An 18,420-nucleotide genomic window follows, 5' to 3' on the forward strand; every position below is an offset into this window, starting at 1 on the left:
AATCTCCCCCCAGCCCACCCCTTCAAAACCCTCTGGTTGTTTCTCAGAGTCCATAGTCTCTCATGGTTCATCTCCCCTTCCAGTTTCTCTCAACTCCCTGTCCTCTCCATCTCCCCATGTCCACCGTGTTTTTTATTATGCTCCACAAATAAGTGAGACCATATGATACTTGATTCTCTCTGCTTGACTTATTTTGCTCAGCATAATCTCTTCCAGTCCCATCCATGTTGATACAAAAGTTGGGTATTCATCCTTTCTGATGGAGACATAATACTCCATTGTGTATATGTACCACATCTTCCTTATCCATTCATCCATTGAAGGGCATCCTGGTTCTTTCCACAGTTTGGCGACCGTAGCCATTGCTGCAATAAACACTGGGGCACAGATGGCCCTTCTTTTCACTACATCTGTATCTTTGGGGTAAATACCCAGCAGTGCAATTGCAGGGCCATAGGGAAGCTCTATTCTTAATTTCTTCAGGAATCTCCACACTGTTCTCCACAGTGGCTGTACTAACTTGGAGTCCCACCAACAGTGTAAGAGGGTTCCCCTTTCTCCACATCCTCTCCAACACACGTTGTTTCCTGTCTTGCTGATTTTGGCCATTCTAACTCGTGTCAGGTGGTATCTCAATGATGTTTTAATTTGAATCTCCCTGATGGCTAGTGATGATGAGCATTTTTTCATGTGTCTGATAGCCATTTGTATGTCTTCGTTGGAGAAGTGTCTATTCATATCTTCTGCCCATTTTTTGATAAGATTATCTGTTTTGTGTGTGTTGAGTTTGAGAAGTTCTTTATAGATCCTGGATATCAACCTTTTGTCTGTACTGTCATTTGCAAATATCTTCTCCCATTCCGTGGGTTGCCTTTTTGTTTTGTTGACTGTTTCCTTTGCTGTGCAGAAGCTTTTGATCTTGATGAAGTCCCAAAAGTTCATTTTTGCTTTTGTTTCCTTGGCCTTTGGAGACATATCTTGAAAGAAGTTGCTGTGGCTGATATCGAAGAGGTTACTGCCTATGTTCTCCTCGAGGATTCTGATGGATTTCTGTCTCACATTGAGGTCTTTTATCCATTTCGAGTTTATCTTTGTGTACGGTGTAAGAGAATGGTCGAGTTTCATTCTTCTACATATCGCTGTCCAGTTTTCCCCGCACCATTTATTGAAGAGACTGTCTTTTTTCCATTGAATATTTTTTCCTGTTTGTCGAAGATTATTTGACCATAGAGTTGAGGGTCCATATCTGGGCTCTCCACTCTGTTCCACTCGTCTATGTGTCTGTTTTAATGCCAGTACCACACTGTCTTGGTGATCACAGCTTTGTAGTACAGCTTGAAATTGGGTAACGTGATGCCGCCAGTTTTGTTTTTGTTTTTCAACATATCTTTAGCAATTAGGGGTCTCTTCTGATTCCATACAAATTTTAGGATTATTTGCTGCAGCTGTTTGAAAAATACCGGGGAATTTTGATCGGAATGGCATTAAAAGTATAGATTGCTCTAGGCAGTATAGACATTTTAACAATGTTTATTCTTCCAATCCAAGAGCATGGAACAATCTTCCATCTTTTTGTGTCTTCTTCAATTTCTTTCATGAGTGTTCTGTAGTTCCTTGAGTACAGATACTTTACCTCTTTGGTTAGGTTTTCCCAGGTAGCTTATGGTTCTTGGTGCTCTGTCATTTGCTTATTTATCACTATTTATATTGTCTGTCTCCTACTCTAGGCTACAGTCCAGGAGAGCAGTATCTTTTTGCTCAGATACTTCCCAAATGCCTAGTGCGGACCCAATGCATGGTGCAAAAAACCCAACCAAAGAAACAAAAACCAAAAAATAACCCACTGCCACAACCATCACAAAAACAAACAAACAAACAAACAAACAAACAAAAAAACCCCCAAGCCCCTGAAAACCCAGCAAATATTTGTTGGATGAATGAATGGGTCTGGGAAAGGGAGGGAGAGCTGAGTCATCAATTACAGAGTGGCAGCAAATGGATAAGGGGTATTTTCAAGAGCAGGGAACTCCATGTCAAACTGCAGACATGGGGTGTTGGTGTGATGTGCCCCCACCCCCTGTACACTTGGTCCTCCTCACCAATATTGTGTGTGTGTGTGTGTGTGTGTGTGTGTGTGCATGCATGTATGTGGTTTATGACGTGTGTGATTTGACTGTGCATCAGTGTGTAGGAGTGTGTGTGTCTGAGGTGGCAAGGACTGCAGAAAGATGAGAACGCCAAGAACACCAGTTCACACTCAGTGCTTAAGAGCGTGCATGGCTTGGTGTGAAGGTGCTGGGATGGGCTGACATAGGCTCTCACCAGCAGTGCCTTCCCAGACAGCTAGGCTGTCTGAAGTGTCTAGAGTGTTGGCGGTGGCAGCAGCAATGTTTGTGGGCCCCTGACTTTGGTGTATAGACCAGGCTTTAGGGCCCCCTTACCCTGCAAGGCTGTATTTTGGGTTTACCCTCATCTTTGTTGGACTTAGAGAGGGTAAGACAGTGGCTCCAGCGGGTCTTACCCCCTTTCCTGAGCTGCGTGGTCCCCATGTGACCTGATTCTTTTTTTTTTTCATTTTTCCCCCTTTTCTCTTTTTTTTTTTCCGATTTTATTTATTTTTTTCAGCGTAACAGTATTCATTGTTTTTGCACAACACCCAGTGCTCCCTGCAAAACGTGCCCTCCCTATTACCCACCACCTGTTCCCCCAACCTCCCACCTCTGACCCTTCAAAACCCTCAGGTTGTTTTTCAGAGTCCATAGTCTCTTATGGTTCACCTCCCCTCCCCAATGTCCATAGCCCCCTCCCCCTCTCCCAATCCCACCTCCCCCTAGCAACCCCCAGTTTGTTTTGTGGGATTAAGAGTCATTTATGGTTTGTCTCCCTCCCAATCCCATCTTGTTTCATTTATTCTTCTTCTATCCCCCTAACCCCCCATGTTGCTTCTCCATGTCCTCATATCAGGGAGATCATATGATAGTTGTCTTTCTCCGATTGACTTATTTCACTAAACATGATACGCTCTAGTTCCATCCACGTCGTTGCAAATGGCAAGAGTTCATTTCCCATGTGGCCTGATTCTGACTTCTGACTCTGCCTGAACTGTGTGACCTTGGATAAGTCTCCTACGTTTCTCTTCTGTGCCTTGGTTTCTTCATTTGTAAATGGCCCAATGAAGATGACTGCCTTATCAGGCTGGAGTAAAGCGATGCTTGTGATTTATTAACAGATATCGGAATGCATTCAGTGGACCAACAGGAGACAATGTCAGGGACACACCTTCCTCTCTTGCATGTTATGCCAAAGTCGGGCCTTAACCAAAGTCGCACCCAGTTTCTGGGTCTAAGAGGGGTGAGCAACAGCACAGCTGCCAAAGGCTTAAGCCGCCTGTGGCGCTATGGCTTGGCAGAGGCCAGTCTGGCCCAGAAGCCTCTCCCTGCAGGCAGCTGTACTTCCTGATTGTTCACTTATCTGCTATATAAGGCCCTTCACACACCTGCGGTAATCCTGTGCCAGGATCCACCTTCTGCAGGGCAGTGTCCAGGCCAGACTCTGAAGGTGAGGGACTGAAGCCAATGTGTGGTCGGGGATGGGCAGCTTGGGAGAAACTGAAACCAAGAGAGGGGCATTGAGGGATGGCTGGGGTCCAAGACATTCTCATGGCTCTTGCTCCTTTTGTAGTGCTCAGGAGAAGGAAGTCTGGACAGAGAGGTGTGTGGACTGGGGTTTTCTCTCTGTTGTGCTGTGTCCTCCTCTTTACAGCTGCATGGAACTTGCTTGTGTATAAAATGAGAGCAGATGTGGAAAGACTCTTTCAGAAAATATCCATTGTAGATGAGTGGGAAGGACTTTGCAAAGGGATTTTTCAGATGTTACTTGTTCTCCATTTCTCTTTGAGGTCTCCTGCTCCAACTGCCACCTCGCTGATTTCTCTCCTCAGAAGTGGTGAGCAGGGCCCAGGATTTTGCCACTTCTAGTCTCTGACTCTCTGCTGTGTGTTTCTGGGATGGATCCTGATGTCTGTGGGCCTCCTTTTTTTCTCCTGAAAATGAGGCTAATAATCAGGCTTATACCATAAGGAGAAGTGATTTATGCATCTGACATGGCTGCTGTGACCTCTTTACCCTCATCTCTTTCCATCTCCTTCCCCTCTCCACACTCACAGGCTTGAGAGGCCCCTCCCAGGAAGTTCGACCTCTGAGCCTGTCTCCCTACAGGGATTCCAGGCGTGGAGGGGTGAGCTGACAGGGGGGCATGCAGAATGCAACACATGGAACATTTACCAAAAGTTCCAAACCAGACATTATTAATTTTTCTCCTTGGATTTCTGTATGATGTGGCCTTTAGATGGGCCCCTCTGCCACCCTTGACTGAACTTGTTTCTCTTCCTTTCCGCCAACCCCTAATAAGTCAATGAAGGGGTCATAGTTGCCATGGTATATGTGGGGTGTGTGTGTGTGTGTGTGTGGTATGTGTGTGGTGTGGTGAGCTGAGAGGTGGGAGGCTGGCTGCAGCTTCTAGGTAAAGGTCCAGTCTCCCTTGGTAAGTAGAGCTGTCATGGTGCCACTCAGCTTTGGAGCTGGAAAGATGCAGAATGAAGTTCCAGTTTTGGCTTACAAGGCTGGGGGACTTGGGGCAGCTTTTCTTCTCTTTCCATGGGCAGGTGTCTCCCCTGCCAAGTGGGCCTATAAGCCACGCTGTGCACTGGGGCTTTCTGCAGTGATGGGAATGTTCCAGAGTTGTGTTGCCAAATAGGTAGTCGCTAGCCAGGTGACTGAGAAACAGATTTTTTTTTATTCTTTCATTCCTTCAATGAGTCTAGTTTTTTTTTTATTTTTAAGATTTAGAAAAATATTTGACAGAGATCACAAGCAGGCAGAGAGGCAGGGAGAGAGAGGAGGAAGCAGGCTCCCCGCTGAGCAGAAAGCCTGATGTGGGGCTCGATCCCAGGACCCTGGGATCATGACCTGAGCCGAAGGCAGAGGCTTAACCCACTGAGCCACCCAGGTGCCCCTCAACGAGTCTAAATTTAAGTAGCACATGCACTTTGTGGCTGCCATTTATAGGCTAAATGAGCTAACAGTCAGGAAGGACTCAGCGCAGAGCTAAAGCTTCCCCTCCACGTTGCTCTGATACACGGGCAAGTTGAAATTCTGGGAGCTCTCATCCAGGATCCTAATGAATACAGGTAACTTAGCTTTCCGATGACTGGTGACATACCCGTCGGAGGTGTGCTGGTGCTTCTGGTTCCTTTCTGCAGGTTGTGTGTGTCCAGGCCTGGGTCTCTGGGAGTCCCATCTGTTGGAGGCAGTGTGTGTGGTGATTAGGGGCCTGGGCCAACTCCAGCTTTAACACCTCCCAGGAACGTGATCTTGACTTTGACTGGTTTATGTGGTCTCTCCGGGACTTGATTCCCCCTCTGGAAGGAGGATGATGCTAACAGTAGTCCCTGCTTGCTACAGTGGAGGCATTTCATGAAGTAATGAACATGAACTGTTCAGAATCAAGTAAGTGCTCAGTAGGTGTCTGCCTATTGGGGTGATGAGTGACAGAGGCCCTAAGTGAATTAGGTGACTGTGAACAGATATTAGCTAGAGAACTCCATTATGCTCTGGGAGAGGAGACCCCAGCTTTCTTCTTGGACCCCATCCTCTGTGGGGCTGGCAATCACCTGCCTGCCTATGCTGTGTCTGAAGTGGCTGTGGGCAATGCCCAAGCTGTGTTTTGTGTCTCTGTGTAGATGCTTCTGTAGGCATCCAGGACTGGGGACAGCCCAGACCCTGGCACAGGTATAACGGCAGCATGGAAACTGTGTCACAGCTCTGTGCTCCCAGCTGAGAGTGCCGATTCCTTCCGTCACAAGGGTGGGCTGTGTGTGTGATGTGTGGAAGTCTGACCGCAACCCTAGGGGTTGTTGTGTACCAGCAGCCTTGCAGGCCCCGACTGCCTTCTTTGTGTCTCTTCAGGCATAAGGTTCTGCACCACAGCCCTCATCCTCGAGAGACACCGGGTCCTGCGCCATGAAGGGCATTCTTGTTGCTGCCATCATCGCAGGATTTGTGGTGGCAGCTGTAGGTGAGGGAACCCACTGACACCCTTTGGGAATGAAAACCCCTTTTTATACCTCATAAGAGTCTTCTCCCTTGGTGTTCTGGGGTCCTGTCCCATGGCCTCTATGTCAGGGTGTGGTCAATGGAGAACACGAGACCCCTCTGAGCACACTGCCCTCAGAGGAGCTGCTCTGTGCTATGAGTCTTCCTATTGGGAAATGGTGGGCAGAGATGTGTGATGGAGCGGGTGGCTCCATCACACAGCCTCAAGTTTGGGGGATCCCAGAGGGAAGGGATGCTGTCCTGACTCTTCTTTTGCCCTGGCTGGGTGTAGTGCTTTGTCCAGGGTACAGTCTATAAGTGTCCCCTGAGTGTTGGCGATGCTGTCCATCTTGTCTCCCCAGAATCCCTACATTGTGTGCAGTGTAATTCATTGACAAACCCTTGTAACAACAGCATCATCACTGAGTGTCCCCCGGACGCCAATGCCAGCTGTACCAGTTTCATGACCAACTCTTCTTTAGGTGAGCCTGGGATACCATAACCCCTGTTTCTGGGATTTGCATGGGGGCAGGAGCTAGAGATGGTGGTCAGGGAGGAAAGGAAGGCTGAGGGAGGGCTAGGCTATGCAAAGAGAGAGACGGGGTGACGAAGATGCCTTCCAGAAGAAACAGCACACAGGAGTGAGATGAGAATGCAGGGGCAAGAAGACAAACCCTGTGGAATTGCCGCCCTTGACTAAAACCTCATTCTAGACCTATATTGGTGGATGTGAGAAGCAGGGGCAGCTCTTCGTTAAGTTGCAAAGCAGGCGATTTGCTCTGGGTACTTGCATTCTTCCATTTTTCTGCACCCTTCTTCTTCCCCTCAGTGCTCCTTCCTGTTCCAGACCCAACAGGCTTTCACCCAGTGTGATTTGCTGGCATGATTGTTACCTCTCTCCCAGAGTACTTAGATTTCTTATTAACTTTTATTGTGGACATTTTCAAATATGCACAAGAGGCGGAAGAAGAGTGTAATGAATTGCCATGTAACCACTATCCTGTGTCAATAATGATCAACATTCTGCCTTTTTTTATGGTGGTATTTCATTTCATTTTATTTTTTTAGAAGATTTATTTATTTATTTGAAAGAGAGAGAAAGCGAGCATGAGAGTGTGCACACAAGCAGGGGGAGTGAGGGTGGCGGGAGAGGGAGAGACACAATCAGACTCCCTGCTGAGCTAGGAGCCTCACAGAGGGTGATCCCAGAATCTGGAGATCATGACCTGAGCTAAAGTCAGACAGTCAGATGCTCAACCAGCTGAGCCACCCAGGTGCCCCTGCAGTGGTATTTTAAAGCAAACTTAGATATCATGTAATGTGCACCCAAAATACTTCACTATTTATCTCTGATAAGGACTTTTTTTTTTCTTTTTATGTAACTACTGTATCACTATATACCTAAGAAAATTAACAGTAATTCTTTCATTTCTCTATTAGAAAGCCATCTTAGGAATGTCCCAATTGTTTCTGATGTTGTGTTATAGTTGATGTCTTAGAATTTGGATACAAACAAAACCATCACACAACATTTTGCTGTTAGGCCTACTATTTCTAATTTGATTTATAATAGCTACCATCACCTTTGTTTTGTTTTATTTTGTTTTGTTCAACACCATTGATTTGTTGGAGAAATTGGAACGTTTGTCCTATAGCTGTCCCATATTCTGGCTTTGGTTGATTGCTTCCTTGTGGTGTCACTTCTTTTTCCCCCTATTCCTGGAGTTTTCCTGTAAACTGGACCCATACTGCTCAGTAGAACTATTTTTAATAATGGAGATGTTTTTACCAGTGCTGTCCTATACAGTAGCCACATGTGGACTATCAGCCATTTAAGGTATGGTTATATGACCAAAGAGCTGAATTTTAAATAGCCACATATAGCCACATATAGGCTACCATTCAATAGCTCTGGTCTAGAAGCTTGACTGTATGCAGGTTTAACATCATATTGCACGTAGGACCATCATGTCTGCTTGGCTGTTTATAGAGATACTAAGACTGATCAGGGGGCCTCTGCTCATCTCCTGCTAAAGGAAGGAACTACCTCATGGGGAAGGATTTTCCAGTTTGCCAGGAAACTCTCTCCAGTGTCTCTGAAATCACATTGAACTGAGGGTATGTTTTCTGCTGTTGCTTAAAGCAGTCGCTATTCAGGGTCTTTGCCCTTTCTGAAGCCACCTACCCAGGACTGACAGTCTGTGTTTCTATTTGTGTAGGAGCAACCAACATATACCAGGACAAAGCCTGCTCTGCAGAGAACTGCAGGGAAGGCAGAGACATGGTTGAAGCCTTCACTGTCCATGTGTCCGATAACGTACACTTCCGCTTTGTAAGCCAATGCTGCCAAGGAAAGGAGTGCAACGAGACCAGTGATGTTCCGGGTGGGTGCTGGCAATGTGCCATCTCTCTTCTAGCCTCCCAGCTCTCTCCCTTCCTTTGCCACCTCTGGTCCTCACCTTCTGGTGGACATCTCAAGTCCAAGCACTTCATTGTATACCTGGGTAACATCAACAGCTGACTTAAAACAATTGCTTGGAAAACAAATGGGAAAATAATTACTGCTGTCATACTTTCCTCTTTTCTCAGTATAGACAGAAATCAAAGCACTCCAAGTTGTATGGAATTAGATGCTTATTAGTATTTCTCAAACTCTGTGGCCCCAGGCCCTACTTTAAGACTCTAAATTTTCAAAATTATTGAGGACTCTAGAGAAATTTGATTTATGTGAATCATACTGTTAATATTTGCAGTACTAGAAATTTTGAAAATTCACAGAATTTCCAAAAAATTTTAAAAATCTTTATTTAGTTCACCAAGAAATAATAAACCCATTACATGTTAACATTAATAACATTTTTATATAGAAATAACTGTATCTTCCAAAACAAAAAGAATTAGTAAGAAGAGTGGCATTTGTTACATATTTTCTCAAAGCTCTTTAATTTCTGGCTTAATAGAAGACAACTGGATTCTCAGATTTGCTTGTGCATTTGGTCTGTTCCAATCTCTCATGCCATGTAGTCTCTCAAAAACAGTACATTCATGAAAGAAATAGTAAAAGAGGCAAAGAACATCTTAGTATTATCATGAAAATAGCTTTGACCTTGTGGACTCCCCAAAAACTTTCTTGGCAATATCCAGGAGTTCCTGGACCACAATTTGAGAACCACTGGGCTATACCAAAGCTCTCTTTTTGGAGATGAAAACATGAGCTAAAAAGGCAAAGTTAATATGCCACAGTTCTAGAGTACAGGTCATTAATAGCAGAACTGGGTTTCAGTATAATTTTGTATTAAGTACTAAATAATAGCATATGTTCATTTATTCGGTGAAAGATTTAGTAGTAACTATACACCTATTGGCTAATGTGCAGAATAGCTGGCTAATGTTGACATTGGTTGGTTTCAGATCAAAATCTTACCTTTCCCTTCTCAGCCCAACACATCCCTTGACCACAGTTCTTAAAGACTGAATGGTTTGTAAGGGGAGGTCTGCAAGGTTGTGTGCTGTAACTGTTTTGATGGGATATGAGGTTAGGTTGACTGTTGTCTTCGTGCAATTGTCCCATTCTCAAGATCTGTCTGGCCAGGATCTTTGCTTGCTTGTTTGTCCCCTTTGGTACAAGGCAGTACCATGTTTTATGTTATGACTGTTCTAAATTAATGGTTCTTATCCTACCAGATCCTCCCGTGGGAGATATGTCCAGCAACATAGAGTGTTTTGCATGTTATGGATCTAATGAAACTTCCTGTAATGAGCAACCCAGGAAATGTTATAAAGAAGAACGGTGTGTCAATCTAGTTGCAGAATTTAAGAATGGTATGTCCTGGGGTTTCAATTCCCTGTTACAGAACTTGAGTTGGAAACATATTACACCTTGGGTAATAAGTTCGGGGTTAACAAAAGAAGGCTGGTGGAGTTTAGTAGGAGAAAAGGATAAAGTCAGAATGCCTTTGAGATAGTGAGGCTGTCAATGTAGCCTCAGGCTGGTTGTTCTTTCTACCTCCTTAGTCCAGAACCATTCTTCCTGGGCTGTCTGACTCTTGAACCCTGTTTTCCTGTGGCATATAATCAAGTCAGGCTCATTTAAGTGCATCATGTCACTCCTGGCATTTACTTCTTTACTAGGTTGCGTTGTTCTCTGTGTGCATGTGGGTTGGACTTTTATTTCCTTTTATCCCTACATTTATTTTCTCTACCAGTCACTGAGAGGTGCTGGCTTATGACAACTTGGGTCACCTCACTGAAAAAGAGTCAGAATGGGCTTTAATAGCCAACCAGTTGTTCTTTTCTACAGAAATAATTTGATATTAACCATTATGGAATACAAATTAACCAGTATAAAATACAGATGTTATGACATAACATCTGCCTGAATACTTAAAGAATAATATAGTTATTAGTTGGGGTAAGTTAATTACTGTTAAACAGCAACCTCTAAATCATCTGGCTCTATGTAACAGATGTTTATTTCTTGCTCATATGGCAGTTCCTTGCAGGGTCCCCAGGCCTGTGTTCTTTCCATCTGAAGGCTCTGGCTCCCACCCACACAGGACTGGGCAGCTCCCTGCTGTATTCTGTGCCTCTCATCAGCAGGTGGGGGAAGACAGGGAGTGGAGGAAGGCAGGAAGGTTTTCATAGGCAAAGCCTGGAAGCATGTGCATCACTCTCTTTCACATTCCGTTGGCTGGGACCAAAATGTCACTGGAGGGTGGAAATGCAGTCTAATGGTGTTTAGTGGTGGTCCAGCAGGAAAGGAAGAGACATGAAGCTAAAATGCACAGCTAGCCAGTCTCTGCCACAACATGGTTCAGAATAGTAACAGCTTAAGAGCACTAACACCCAGGTACGACACAATTTGATTTCAACTTTTATTAATGGTAATTATAGTACTGGAAATCCATGCTGAACTGTAATTGCAGGTTTCTCAGTGAGGCCAAACATCTCAAGTATCCTGAACATCTTTTTACTTTTTTTTAAGGTTTATTTTTTTAGAACAGTTTTAAATTCACAGCAAAACTGAGAGGAAGGTAGAGAGATTTCCCAGATACCCCTGTCCCCACACATACATACCTCTCCCACTGTCAACATTCTCCACCAAAATGGTACCTCCATGAATCCATGATTCATCATACGCTGATGCATCATTACAGGGTCCAAGGTTTACACTAAGGTTACTGTTTATGTTGCATATTCTATGGGTTTTCACACTTGTGAGTATAATCTGGCATTATAGTATCACATGGAGTAACTTCACTGTCCTAAAAATCCTCTGTACTCTATTAATCTCTAACCCTTGGCAACCTCTGATCTTTATAATCTCCCCATAATTTTGCTGTTAACAGAATATCATATATTTGTAATCATACAGTATGTACCTTTTCACATTGACTTATTGCACTTAGTAATATGTATTTAAAGATTAAAAAAATTTTTTTTAAATCCCTAGGATGTCTACACAGCTCTGATGTTTAATTCTTAAGCTATGTGTGAGGATAACAATAACATCAGAAAGAATTTCTTTCTGCTCACTTTGTTCCCAGGTGTCTTTTGATGCTAAGGATGGAATTTTTAAAAATATCTGTAACGTTTGACTTAATCTGAAAGCCAGACAGATCAAAGTCATCATATACGTAGGGCTTTTTTCTTTGCTTATTTTTGCCCAAGGTCACTTTTCCCTCCAATACTATAGATATGTGCCAAACAGCACATTTTTCTAGCTTGCTGTAATTCAATCTCCAGCACTGCTATTTGCTACAAAAAAGGACTTAACTGTTTTCTTCAAATGGATTTGGAGATTTCTCTTTCCTTTTCAGAGCAAGTTTGTAGCCCTTCTGATAAGTAGCTAGTCCCATCATCCAGTTCCTTCCTTCCCTGTGAACTGCATGTCCCCCAGGCCTGTTGAAGTTGTAGCCAACAGAGCAATACTGGCACATAGTAGGTGCTCAATAAAGGTGGTGCCGTCACATTTTGTTTGCACATTCCCTTGGCCTTTTCCTAGGACTTGCACCTTAAAAAAGAGTTAAACACAATATAATTCAGATTTAGAATTAAGATCACCTCCAGCTATTTTTTCCTTCTCAGAGAAAACTCAGGTCCAGAGAAGAGTGGGAATGGAGAGCAGAGTCTGGAGGAGAGGAGCCTGGGAGGAGTCTTTCCTGGATTGAGAGCACAGGGCCCTAGGGTGTCTGAGCCTATCCCTGGATTTTATCACCAGCCAGCTCCTCAGGAAAACATTGGAGACATGAGTCCCAGGCCTATTTCTGGCCTTCGTCTGTGAGATCAGGCTTCCATCCATGTTCTGGAGCCTCAGTTTCTTTTGGGTTTAGGTGGGGGAGGGTGTCTGGGCTCTGACCTTCATGGTTCCTCTGCCATTACCATTTGGTGTTCTTGATCCTGGGCTCCTTCCTCCAAGCTCCTGTTTTAGGACCAGAACTTAAACAGGTTGCTGAGAGACCTGCAGAGGAAGGGTGAGAGGGCGGTGAAGTCCTTATCATCTCCATTGCATTCGCAGAGACTAAAACGCTTGTGCTGAGGGGCTGTTCCAACATCAGCAACTCCACCTGTCAGTTCCTGGCTGCTGAGAACCGGACAGTTGGAGGAGTCATCTTCCGAAAGCTCGAGTGTGGAGACAGTGCTAACTCCTCCTCAACTGCTATTCCCAATGCAACCCTGACCACTCCTCCTGCCAGCAGCTCCAATGCCTCCTCAGCACCCACCTCCAATGAGTCCACCACCCCAGACACTGGCTCCAAAGTCTCCTTCACCCCTGCAGCCCTTGCCAGCCTCCTCCTGCTGGGGCTGCTGATCTGAGGTCCATCCTGCCCTCAGCTGCTTCACCTTTCCCCTATTTAACTGCTCAGTAAATAGCAGCCACAGCCCTCCAGGCAAAGCCCTGTAACAGCCACATTTTTCTGCATTATTAAAGCACTGTTCATTGGCTGGCCAAGTCTGTCCTCATAGGTTCCTTTGCATCAATTCCTAGTTCCTTGCATTGAAATCTGTGCACCTTAGTGTGTGGGCTCCTAGTACATCCCTAATCCCCATCCAGCTTGAGTTTGAGAAACACAGCTTTCACTTTGTTGGCACTTCCTGCAGCCCTGACTTCTGGGGACTTATCTGCCACCATCCCCACCCACACACTGAGGGCGTGCCCAGCCATGCCTGTAATGTCTTGTGTTGTCCCTAGCACAGATATCTGTCCCTTCAGTGATTGTCCAGGCTCTGGTCACAAACCCATAGTGACATAGTCCACAGGACCCAAAGAGGGGTACAGAGGGGTTGCTGAAGGCTGTCAGACTCCCCTACCTAAACTTCCAGGCAGAGACATAATGCTGTTGGTGCTCAGGCTGACCAGATATCTCACAGCCTTGTACAGAATGGAACATAGCTACAGACCCCCAGTCCCTCTTCTCAGAGAACCTATAATCAAAGGCAGAGTTTTTGACTCCATGTCCAATACCCAGGGAGCAAGCAAGCTGTTGAATACAATATGCACAGAAGTCCAGGTTTGGCAGATAAGCTGGGTCTTGAGCAGGACTTGGGAGAATGACGTTTTCTGTAATAAAAAAATTTTAAAGGTGTAAACAAGTGTGTGTCTTTGTTGTCCAGACCTACTAACAATACATCAAGAGCAAAGCCACCAGAAAGGCAAACTGGTGGTAGCTCATCATCACATTAATTCTTTTTTAATCAATTAATTAACATGCAGTGTATTATTAGTTTCAGAGATAGAGTTTAGTGATTAATCAGTTGCATATAACACCCAGTACTCATTACATCATGTTCCCTCCTTAATGTCCATCACCCAGTTACCCCATTCCCCCACCACCTTCCCTCCAACAGCCTGTTTGTTTCCTATCATTAAGAATCTTTTATGGTTTGTCTGTGCCTCTGATTTTGTCTCATTTTATTCTTATTTATGTATTTATTTTAACTTTTTATTTCAAGATAATTTTAGACTTACCTAAAAGTTGCAAAAATAGCACAGAGAATTCTAGAACCCCCTTGTTAGGTCCGTAATCAAAGGAGTGGGACTGATACAAAGTGAAGGTCAAGCAAAACTTTATTTCACGCCAAGCATCGAGAATCAAACTGACCAGTCAGAATCGCTCTGGCTAAATAGGCTCTTACACCCCTCATCCACCTTCCTTTCACATTTGCACGTTACATAATATGCTACAGTTACCGAAACCAAGAAATTAGCATTAATACAGTATTATTAACTAATAGATTTTCACATTTCACAACTTTTACTAATGTCCTTTTTCTGGTCTAGGATCCAAATTTTTGCATTTAATTGCTTTATTTCCTCAAGCTTCGACAATCTGTGACAGTTCTGGAATTTTTCCTTTACTGGTCAGTTATTTTTCAGAATGTCCCTCAATTTGAGTTTACCTGAAGTTTTGTCATCACAAGATTGACGTTATGCATTTTCAACAAGAATCCTACAGAAATAGTCTTCAAACTGAAGGTTGCTGGAAGGGAGAGGGGTGGGAGGACAGGGTGGCTGGGTGATGGACATTGGGGAGGGTATATGCTATGGTGAGTGCTGTGAATTGTGTAAGACTGATGAATTACAGAGCTGTACCCCTGGGGCAAATAATACATTATATGTTAATAATAATAAAAAAAGAAATAACGTGTCTTTCTCAGTGGGTCTTATCAGGAGGTATATGATGTTGATGTGTTATATTGCTGCTGTTATTAACCTTGCTTGCTTGTTGAAGTGGCATATTCCAGGTTTCTCCAGTGTAAAATTATTTTTTCCCGTTAATCATAGGCTATGTTGTGCTGCTATAACAAATAAGTCTTAGTCAAAAAAATATTTTTAATGTAGGCAAAAGGATTTAATTTAATGATAGTTCCTTTATTAGATACTTAAACCTCTACAGATGTTCCTGACTGGGCAACTGTCCTGGGAAGCTATCCTCTGAGAGTGAAAAAGAAATCAGGTTCCTTTTATCCCATGGTTCCCCCATGCCATGGAACTCTTGGGCTCTCAGTGAAGTGTTCTGTGACTATCTGGCTGACAGGTGGAGAGACAGAGGGAGCCTAGAGGTCTACACAGCATGCTCTGGGACAAGCCCTGGCAGAGGCATCCATCACTTATGCTCATATCATTGGCTAGAACTGAATTACATGACCTGGGAGGAAGTAGTTCATCCACAGGCACTTCCAAGACCTTGCCTCAGAGGCAATATGACTCAATGGTCAAGGGCATGTCCTCTAGAGCCAAGGAATGTGGCTTCAAATTTCAGCTCTGGAACATCGAGTAACAGATATCATCTTTCTGTGCCTCAGCTTCCCACCTGCACTGAAGGGATAGTGTTAACACCTGTCACATGTGTTTGTGAGAGTGGCCAACATAGTTCCTCTTGGTAATGAGCAAAAACTAACCATTAGTAAATTACTCCAGTTTGAAACTGGCTCCCCCACATGCTTTAGGGAAAGGAGAACCATTAGAAATTGTGACATGGAAGGCATATACCTGCCCCGTATCCCTCAAACCATGCTGAACTCACTGTTTCCATGTCCAAGGTTTCCCTCTCTCATTTTACCCCTCCTTACACACTTCATTGCTGCTGTCACCCTATAGACCAGAAGTGGCCCTATAGACCATAGCATAGAAGGTCCCCAGAAGTGGCCCTACAGACCATAGCAAGGGTCACTTGCAATCCCTACATGGCTGTATACTCCAGGCAGGCAAGACCACCACCATAGCTATCTGTTCCTAGAAACCCCTGGAATCTCCCAAGCTCAGCATTGACATGAGGAAGCAGTGGTAATTTTGGCGAACTGCAGAATCACTCGGGAATGGAAACCAGGATGCTGAGAATTGGGATGGAGGCTGGAGAAGGGCCTCATCCCAGGAGGTCTCTGCATGTTGCAAGGACTCTGGCTTTAGACAGAGAGGTGAGCAGAGCCATAGCATGAGCATATGAATAGGAGTGGGGTTAAGTTTCCATTCTGGGAGCCTCTCCCAGACTGCTGGGCATAGGTGGAAAGACAGAAGAATGATAGGACAAGGAGGAAATTTAAACAGAGAAGTAGTGGGGACCTGCCCAGGCAGATGCTCTGTTATCCTGCTATAATCAAAGTAATTCAAACCCTAGAAATGCACCTCAATTTGCACTGATGGCTCCTGACTCCTCACCCATGGTAGGGAAGAGGACTAAGCAACACTTGTGCTCAATGTCTACATTACTTTCCCTAGTTGTCCATGCCTAATTCCAGATTCTTGTCCTCTGGGCCAGGTCTTGGGATCCCCACTGAGATAAAGCCCTTCCCTGCCAATTCTTCCATAGTACTTGTCTAAGCTCTAGGATAAGCCCTTATGTCTGAGAAGTTCCACGGAATTCTACACTCACAGCTAGACTAATCACAAATCACTGCCTTGTCTTTCCAAAGCACTTTAAGTTTGTAAAGCATTTATTGCCCAGGTTATTTTATTTTATTTAGAAACAGCTTTTTACATCCATTCCTGATTAAAACACTACAAAGTATAGGGATAGAGGGAACATTCCTGAACTTCATAAAATCTATCTATGAAAGACCCACAGCAAATATCATCCTCAATGGGAAAAAGCTTGCAGGTTTTTCTTCCCATTGAGATCAGGAACACGACAAGGATGACCACTCTCACCACTCTTGTTCAACGCAGTATTAGAAGTCCCAGCAATGGCAATCAGACAACAAAGAGAAATAAAAGGTATCCAAATTGGTAAGGAAGACGTCAAACTCTCTCTCTTCGCAGATGACATGGTTCTTTATATGGAAAACCCCAAAGACTCCACCCACAAACTACTAGAACTCATACAGCAATTCAGTAACGTGGTAGGATACAAAGTCAATGTACAGAAACCAGTGGCTTTCTTATACAATAACAATGAAAATACAGAAAGGGAAATTAGAGAATTGATTCCGTTTACTATAGCACCAAGAACCATAAGATAACTGGGAATAAACCTAACCAAAGAGGTAAAGGATCTGTACTCGAGGAACTACGGAAGACTCATGAAAGAAATTGAAGAAGACATAAAGATGGAAGACCATTCCATGCTCTTGGACTGGAAGAATAAACATTGTTAAAATGTTTATACTGCCCAGAGCAATCTATACTTTTAATGCCATTCCGATCAAAATTCCACCGGTATTTTTCAAAGAGCTGGAGCAAAGAATCCTAAAATTTGTATGGAATCAGAAGAGACCACCAATCACGAAGGAAATGTTGAAAAACAAAAACAAAACTGGTGGCATCACGTTACCTGATTTTAAGCTTTACTACAAAGCTGTGATCACCACGACAGCATGGTACTGGCACAAAAACAGACACATTGACCAGTGGAACAGAGGAGAGAGCCCACATATGGACCCTCAACTCTATGGTCAATAATCTTTGACAAAACAGGAAAAAAATATACAGTGGAAAAAGGACAGTCTCTTCAAAAAATGGTGCTGGGAAACCTGGACAGCTATATGTAGAAGAATGAAACTCAACCATTCTCTTACACCATACACAAAGATAAACTCAGAATGGATAAAAGACCTCAATGTGAGACAGGAATCCATCAGAATCCTAGAGGAGAACATAGGCAGTAACCTCTTCGATATCAGCCACAGCAACTTCTTTCAAGATATGTCTCCAAAGGCCAAGGAAACAAAAGCGAAAATGAACTTTTGGGACTTCATCAAGATCAAAAGCTTCTGCACAGCAAAGGAAACAGTCAACAAACAAAGAGGCAACCCACGGAATGGGAGAAGATATTTGCAAATGACAGTACAGACAAAAGGTTGATATCCAGGATCTATAAAGAACTCCTCAAACTCAACACACACAAAACAGATAATCCTATCAAAAAATGGACAGAAGATATGAACAGACACTTCTCCAATGAAGACATACAAATGGCTATCAGACACATGAAAAAATGCTCATCATCACTAGCCATCAGGGAGATTCAAATTAAAACCACATTGAGATATCACCTTACACCAGTTAGAATGGCCAAAATTAGCAAGACAGGAAACACGTGTGCTGGAGAGGATGTGGAGAAAGGGGAACCCTCTTCCACTGTTGGTGGGAATGCAAGTTAGTGCAGCCACTTTGGAGAACAGTGTGGAGATTCCTCACGAAATTAAGAATAGAGCTTCCCTATGACCCTGCAATTGCACTGCTGGGTATTTACCCCAGAGATACAGATGTAGTGAAAAGAAGGGCCATCTGTACCCCAATGTTTATTGCAGCAATGGCCACGGTCGCCGAACTGTGGAAAGAACAAAGATGCCCTTCAACGGATGAATGGATAAGGAAGATGTGGTCCAT

At 44.0% G+C, this 18,420-nt stretch overlaps 1 protein-coding gene across 2 annotated transcripts; it reads left to right on the forward strand.

The window, feature by feature from the left end:
• Positions 1–3,377: 3,377 nt before the first annotated feature.
• LYPD8 (LY6/PLAUR domain containing 8) lies at positions 3,378–13,682 on the forward strand. 2 transcript variants are annotated; one of them, XM_046000104.1, is made up of 6 exons: positions 3,378–3,558; positions 5,967–6,075; positions 6,455–6,574; positions 8,312–8,476; positions 9,777–9,914; positions 12,610–13,682. In XM_046000104.1, exons 2-6 carry the CDS (start codon positions 6,021–6,023, stop codon positions 12,906–12,908), a joined length of 777 nt encoding a protein of 258 aa, XP_045856060.1. In that variant the 5' UTR covers positions 3,378–3,558; positions 5,967–6,020; the 3' UTR covers positions 12,909–13,682. The 2 variants fall into 2 exon arrangements, with proteins under 2 accessions (XP_045856060.1, XP_045856061.1); XM_046000105.1 differs by lacking the exon at positions 3,378–3,558 and adding an exon at positions 5,351–5,507.
• The last annotated feature ends 4,738 nt before the right edge of the window (positions 13,683–18,420 follow it).

This window comes from Meles meles, chromosome 3 (assembly GCF_922984935.1).
Source record: "Meles meles chromosome 3, mMelMel3.1 paternal haplotype, whole genome shotgun sequence".
Taxonomy (NCBI): domain Eukaryota; kingdom Metazoa; phylum Chordata; class Mammalia; order Carnivora; family Mustelidae; genus Meles; species Meles meles.